This window comes from Scomber scombrus, chromosome 11 (genome assembly GCF_963691925.1).
Source record: "Scomber scombrus chromosome 11, fScoSco1.1, whole genome shotgun sequence".
In the NCBI taxonomy this organism is placed as follows: domain Eukaryota; kingdom Metazoa; phylum Chordata; class Actinopteri; order Scombriformes; family Scombridae; genus Scomber; species Scomber scombrus.
In genome coordinates this window covers 29597940-29605742 of record NC_084980.1, presented here as the reverse complement: position 1 = coordinate 29605742, position 7803 = coordinate 29597940, and the positions used below count along the sequence as shown (strand labels likewise).

The following is a 7803-nucleotide window of genomic DNA, read 5'->3' as shown; positions in this document are numbered from 1 at the left end:
GTTTTCTTTCTTTCTATCTTTCTTTCTATCTGTCTTTCTTTCACTACTTCTTCCTTACTTTCCTTTCTTTCTATCTTTCTTTATTTCCTCCAACTTCTTGTTCTTTTCTTTCTTTCTTTCTTTCTTTCTTTCTTTCTTTCTTTCTTTCTTTCTCTCCTCCAACTTTTTGTTCATTTCTTTCTTTCTTTCATTTGGACGGCTGAAGCTTCATATTAACTTTTTAAATCCATGTTTCCACAGAAGGAGGACTGTGGGTTTAGTCCTCCATCACTTCCATTGTTAGAGCACAATGAAGGGATCTTCTAATGGTCAGTATGAACAGGAGGAATCATTACAGTAAACATGATGAAGGGATCTTCTAATGTCCTTTAATCTTATATAATATTCTTACCTCTCCTGCGTAGTGCTTGACTCCAAAGAAGTGAACAGCAACACGAGGTTTCACATAGAAAGAGTTTTTCTGCAGCAAGAGAAAAACAAGCATCTCACTATTATTATATTTTCTTTCACATGAAACTGTCTCGTAGTTCATGTCCATTATTCAACCACAACATATTTATGCAGATGATTACAGATCAGCGTTTGAAGGCAGAGATGATAATCTGTTTACTGAAATTACACTTGGAACAAACTGAGAGAATTATTTGTTTCTGACATTGTTGTAAAAAAAGGAAAATTAGACTCAGTCAACATTAACATTACTTTGGGAGAAATATTTTATTCTTTGGATCATTTCAACCCTCTTTTAACCCTCCTTTTGTCCTCAAGTCAAGGAAGGAAGGGAGGAAGAAGGAAGGAAAGGAGGGAGGAAGGATGGAAGGAAGGGAGGAAGAAGGAAGGAAAGGAGGGAGGAAGGAAGGGGGGGAGGAAGGAAGGAAGGAAGGAAGGAAGGAAGGAAGGAAAGAAGGAAGGAAGGTAGGAGGGAGGGAGGAAGGTAGGGGGAGGAAAGAAAGAGAGGAGGGAGAAAGGAAAGGAAGGAAGGAGGGAAGGAAAGAAGGAGGGAGAGAGGAAGGAAGGATAGAAGTAAGGAAGAAAGGGGGATAGAGGAAGGAAAGAAAGGAAGGGAGGAAAGAGAGGAAGGAAAGAAAGAAAGAGAAGGAGGCAGGGAGGAAGGACAGAAGGAAAGAAGGAAGGGAGGAAAGAAGGAGGGAGGAAGGACAGACGGAAGGAAGGAAGGAAGGAAGGGAGGAACAGTCAAAACAGACGGGGTCAATTTGACCTGGGAGGACGACAGGAAGGTTAAACTTCTTTACTTCTCCTGTTTGATGTCAAATACTAATTTATTGGATCATAATCTTCTTTTACGAGGGTTTAAACTTTCATTGAACGCATCGCCAAAAAAATATTTATTAAGATATTTACAAGCGCTCATATTTATTCACATCAAACTTTTTTAGATTGACTTTCTGACATCAGTTTTTAAATTGAGTCAAGCTGTTTAACATCAGGCATCAGGATATCAGGATCCTGTTAGCACCAGATGCTAACATTATAACATTATATATTTATTATAGCTGCAGGAAGCATGCTAAGTGTAATATAAACTACATGTTAGATCATCTGAAACCAAACAGAGACGCAGTGGATGTGAGACCACAGTTTAGATTATTTGTAACTTGTAATGTGTAGCAGTGACCTCTCCTCCAGGCTTGTTCTCCTGAGTGCACCTGAGTGCCGCCGCTATTAAAACTAAATTAAAAACAGAACAAACAGATTTAAATATGAAGGGGTGAAAGGAGACGTACCGAGTGCTGGCTGTGCAGTTTCTCCAGTAAGGTGTCGTCTGTGGCTTTGGGGAAGTGACTCTCCTCGTTCATCAGGGCCAGGAGACCCAGTTTCTATGGAAACAGAGAGAGATCATCACCACCACCATCATCATCATCATCATCATCATCATCATCATCATCATCATCATCATCATCATCATCATCATCATCATCATCACTATTACTGATCCCATCAACATCTTAACTGTCATTATCCTCATTGTCTTCTTAACATCTGTTTTATTGTTTTTTAATCACATAATGACCATTTTTAAAATCTTTCTCCTTATACATAATTTAATCATTTTGTGTTTTAAATGAATATTGCATAAAGAACAGAACGAACAATTTAACAACTTAAGTTATGATTAATTTTACCTGCCAAGTTCTCAAGTTAAGCAAAAGTTTTCCATCCACCACGTACCTTCTCAATCAGATCCAGACATTCTCCGTTGTCCATCCAGTTAATGTCGACCCAAACAAGGCCTTCCCTGCAGGAAGCAGCCAAAAAAAGGGTTAGGGTTAGGTGACTTAGAGGCACTTAAAAACAGACGAATGGAGAGAACAACCCTATTTAAAAATGCCTGAACTGCTTAACTCTTGTTGTAGACTTCAGCCAGCAAAGAAGGAATATTTATAATTAAATGTTAACTAGTCAAGCTTCATAGAACAGCTTCCCCTCTCACTTTAGTGGATTTTAAATTACATATTAAATGTATTATTTACAGGTAGATGATGGACATTAATGACAGCAGAGTAGCTTAATCCCTCTAACTCTGATTTCTTATGAAAATAAAGTCACAATAGTCTCCTGAAGATTGTCTAAATGTGGAGTATCTGCATTTATTTAGGACAATACCATCATTTAACATATCATTCGCCTAAAAAAGGTGTAAAATAAATGAATTATAACTCCATCTGTTTGACGTTTTCTGCATTTATAGGCAAACGTAAGTAAGATCTAATAGAATAAGTACTGCAAGATAGACATTAAAGGCATGTTATAAAACTACATTTTGTCTTGCATAATGAATTGTGATTGTAAATGCAGAGAAACACGAAATAAATTATGTTTAAAACCAACCTAAAACCTCCAAAATGATGAATCAGTCGTAAACAACCTCCACCTACTTGTTGTATTCAAGTTGCTCCAGAGAGAAAATGTGCTTGTTAAAATATTCCTGAAGCTTCTCATTTGCATAGTTGATGTTGAACTGCTCAAAGTGGTTAACCTGTTGGGGAAACACAGACGGATGGTTCATTAACTGGGAAAGAGATAAAACCCTCAGGTACGCTGGTTTCCTGATTAACAATTTAAATATGATTAAATTACTGATTCTGAGATGAGAGAGGAAATAAAATAAGGTCATAAGTGTGTTTAATTAAGAGCGAGAGAGAATGAATGTGATTTAATTCAATTTGATAAAATAACACCTGAATGAATATGAGATTATGGGTTTAGAGAGTCTAACTGGTTTATACTGGGGTATGAAGAGTCTAACTGGTTTATACTGAGGTATGAAGAGTCTAACTGGTTTATACTGAAGTATGAAGAGTCTAACTGGTTTATACCGAAGTATGAAGAGTCTAACTAGTTTATACCGAAGTATGAAGAGTCTAACTGGTTTATAATGAGGTATGAAGAGGGGTCTAACTGGTTTATACTGAGGTATGAATAGAGTCTAACTGGTTTATAATGGAGGTATGAAGAGTCTAACTGGTTTATACTGAGGTATGAAGAGTCTAACTGGTTTATACTGAAGTATGAAGAGTCTAACTGGTTTATACGAAGTATGAAGAGTCTAACTGGTTTATACCGAAGTATGAAGAGTCTAACTGGTTTATACTGAGGTATGAAGGGTCTAACTGGTTTATACTGAGGTATGAAGAGTCTAACTGGTTATACCGAAGTATGAAGAGTCTAACTGGTTATACCGAGGTATGAAGAGTCTAACTGGTTTATACCGAAGTATGAAGAGTCTAACTGGTTTATACTGAGGTATGAAGAGTCTAACTGGTTTATACTGAGGTATGAAGGGTCTAACTGGTTTATACTGAGGTATGAAGAGTCTAACTGTTTATACTGAGGTATGAAGAGTCTAACTGGTTTATAATGAGGTATGAAGAGTCTAACTGGTTTATACAGAAGTATGAAGAGTCTAACTGGTTTATACCAAAGTATGAAGAGTCTAACTGGTTTATATTGAAGTATGAAGAGTCTAACTGGTTTATAATGAGGTATGAAGAGTCTAACTGGTTTATACCGAAGTATGAAGAGTCTAACTGGTTTATAATGAGGTATGAAGAGTCTAACTGGTTTATATTGAGGTATGAAGAGTCTAACTGGTTTATACTGAGGTATGAAGAGTCTAACTGGTTTATAATGAGGTATGAAGAGTCTAACTGGTTTATACTGAGGTATGAAGAGTCTAACTGGTTTATACCGAAGTATGAAGAGTCTAACTGGTTTATAATGAGGTATGAAGAGTCTAACTGGTTTATAATGAGGTATGAAGAGTCTAACTGGTTTATAATGAGGTAAAAGGAGAGTGTAACTGGTTTATAATGAGGTATGAACAGTCTAACTGGTTTATAATGAGGTAAAAGGAGAGTGTAACTGGTTTATAATGAGGTATGAAGAGTCTAACTGGGCTAAGAAACACACCTCGAAGTTCTCAAACCCAAAGATGTCCAGGATGCTGATGGATTTGAAGTCTTCTTTTCCCCTGATGCGGCTGTTGAGTTTGTGTATGATCCAGTTGAAACACTGAGAGTAAAGTGCCATGGCCATGGAGTCTCTGGAGTCCACCGCCTGCAGAGGAACAACAACAGTTCACACAGAGAGCAACAACAACAATGAGAGAGAACAACCGGAAAGTCCAAACAATGTCACGCTTTGTTAGTTTTGTTCTTCGTGCTAAATTTAGATGAATTGTTCTGGCTGCTGTTTGTTAAAGGTGACTCCAGCTCACCTTCACTGCTGAGCTCCTCTGTGAGTTTCTGTTTGTATGCTTTCTATGTTTGTCTTTGTTTTAATCGGGTTTTTCTTGCTTCTACCTTTCTGATTTTTATGGTTTTATTGCCTTTGAATTTTAATGTTTGCATGTTTTCTCTGTACTGTACTACAATAAATCAAAAGGGCATTTTTCCTTATAAAGCAGGCGTGTTGATTGAATTTACCGACCTGTTCCACAGTGAGCGGTGTGCAGATCTCCTCGCCTCTGAGGATCATGGACCTGTGAGTCAACACCTCGGCCAGCTGATCCGAGTTCAGTCCCAGGAGGTCGGACGTCCGGTTGAGAGCTGCACACACGCAAAAAAACCACACAAACCATCACTGTCAGAGGTTTCAGGTCTGCAGGTTCATAGATTCAGGGTTTTTTATCCATCAGAGGCTGAAATGGCTTAAAAATATACTCTTGCAACTTCACATCCATCCAGCTCAGCTAACCAGTAATCAATCGCTCAGCTCAGCATGATCGCCTGTTCACTGATCAATATCTGCTGTCACCACCATTAAATCAGCAGCTCGACCTTTGACTCTTGATTATTAAACTCATTTGCATTTGTTCAGCACGCTGATAAAAGTCCATCTGGGGTCAAAAGAGACGGTTAAGACAAACGGTCAAACCTGTCTCTGCTACAGAAAGAAGACTTCTAACATCCAGAGAGAATAATAATGATGCTTAATGTCCACAGTGTGTTTTATTTAGATGATTAGTCAAACATAAAACATGTGGAAGTTACAGAACATAGAATAAACAGGAATAGAATAAACAAAGAATAGATTGAGATTTGGACTGGTGTCATAGGAGAGGAGGGAAGGAAGAAGTGACAGGGAAGAAATCTTTTTTTTTTTTTTGGATTGCTTGTTTTGTTCTGCGTTTTGTATGTTTTGTGTGTGGTCTTGTATTATATGTTATCTTTTTGTGACAGCAGAAAGCCGTGGTCATATGTTGCCCTTTTGATGAGTATTTGTTTTGCTGTCTCAATATGAAAATTAAAAAGAAAAGTAAAAAAAAAAAAGAAAGTGAAGAGAGACTGAAACAAGTCCTAAACGGCAACACATGAAGCTTGACGTGATTTACAACAAAATAAATTACAAAGACCAAATGCTTCACATTAAAGCTACCCTTACCTTTGTTACATTTTTACACATTTGTTTGTTTGTTTAGGTTAAAATGCTATTAATAAGGTAATGGGCTCTAAAATGATAGAGAGATCCACCAGGCACAGAAACTAATCATTATCCAACTCTCATAATATTCTGTGAAGACTCTGACCAATCATATATTATCAATTATAATACATCCATGATCCACGGAGATAGCCGTAAACAGACAGTAGCGACTGACAATGACAGACAAAAGCGGGCCACGGCTTCCACCTCCAGCTGCTCCCACGGGGGAAAAAGAAAACTATATATAGTGCACGTTCGCAGGGGGGGAAGGGGGGGAGAGGGGGGGGGGGGGACATAGGAGGGAGGAGGGGTTGTTGCTGTTCAAGTTTTTTCAAAGTGCTGTGTGAAATGCAAGAAAGGTAAGAGTAGCTTTAAAAGAACCTACAATGAGAATAAAGCAATGTTTAAAATATATATATATAAAAAGTATATAAATATATAACCACTAGAGGTCCCTGTCAGGTAAATGTGAACATACAGTAGGTCATTTTTAGACATTTCAATAATAAACTACTGTGTTAAACTCATAAATAAGGAAGAAGTGGGAATAAAGTGAGAGAGGAAGTGGAAAGAAGAGGAAGTTCTCTCTCACCTGTTTTGGAGGAGACCTGAGCTCCTCCGGCCGTCATGAACTCGATGTTCCCCGTGTGGAGAACGCCAGCCAGCAGCCGCAGGATCTCCCCGATGCTCTCCTCTGTGAACTGCATCGTTCGCATTGCATTCTGGGACGACAACCACAAACAAGCAGAGAACACACACACACACACACACACACACACACACACACACACACACAGAGAAAGACAAAGACTGATGAAAACCCTCCAATCAGAGCTTGGCGTTCCTGCTCCAGGCGGGTCGGTGATGAGCTTGTGTTGCATTATTTTGGGTTTTTTTGGACGGAGAGCTGCTGTTTGTTAGAATCTGTCTCCAGCAGCTGATTTGTCTTCTTGTATTTATTTTGGAGGTTTTGGATTTGATTTGTTTTTTCGGGTTTTTTTTGGCAGCTGCGGTTTCACTTTTCAGTCTCACCAGGATCAAATGTTCAGAGAAGTTGCTTCACTCTGGTTTTAGGGTTTTGAGGAAATGACTCACACACAGAAATATATGTAAATGTATGTGAGAAAAGGCAAAATATGAACAGTTTCCATATTTAAATGCATGTAAAACATTTAAAAACTAACCAAATTACAAATTACAGGATGTTTTTATTGTGTCCATGTGGTTTAGTTTAAATTTAAAGGGTTAAAATGATAAAATAAACGTATGAATAACTTGCGCACATTCTTTTTTTGTGGACCCAGCATCAAATTTCTGCTTTTAATCCATTTAGAGAGAATATATTAGAGGATTATGGCAAAAATGTCTAAGTGGTGTAACCATAAAAACTTTGTACCAAATAATTCAACTTGCTTAAAAACAGTAAATTGTCAATAAAACACCATATCAACTAGTTTGGCATGATCTTACATTATGATTTCATATTAACCTCCTGTTGTCCTCAAGTCAAGAAAGGACAGGAGGAAGGAAGGAAGAAAGGAAGGAAGGAAGGAAAGAAGGAAGGAAGGAATGAGGAAGCGAGGAAGGAAAAGAGGAAGGAGGGACAGGAGGAAGGAAGGAAGGAAGGAAGGAAAGGAGTAAGGAGGGGGAGGGAGGAAAAGAGGAAGGAAGTAAGGAGAGAAGGAAGGGAGGAAGGAAGGAAGGGAGGAAGTGAGGAAAAAAGGAAGGGAGGAAGGAAGGAAAGGAGGAATGAAGGAAGGAAGGAAGGGAGGAAAGAAGGAAGGAAAGGAGTAAGGAGGGGAGGAGGGAGGAAAAGAGGAAGGAAGTAAGGAGAGAAGGAAGGGAGGAAGGAAAGGA

General features: G+C 38.4%; 1 protein-coding gene across 1 annotated transcript in view; it reads right to left on the bottom strand.

Annotated features, from left to right (window-relative positions):
- Positions 1-7803, bottom strand: part of myo10 (myosin X) — a gene marked incomplete in the record, with an annotated part of 99484 nt that overhangs the window by 45467 nt on the left and 46214 nt on the right. Inside the window, 7 exon segments of the mRNA XM_062429709.1 lie at positions 392-460; positions 1746-1838; positions 2191-2257; positions 2898-2998; positions 4432-4578; positions 4951-5069; positions 6539-6668. Coding sequence (XP_062285693.1) covers positions 392-460; positions 1746-1838; positions 2191-2257; positions 2898-2998; positions 4432-4578; positions 4951-5069; positions 6539-6668 — 726 coding nt within the window.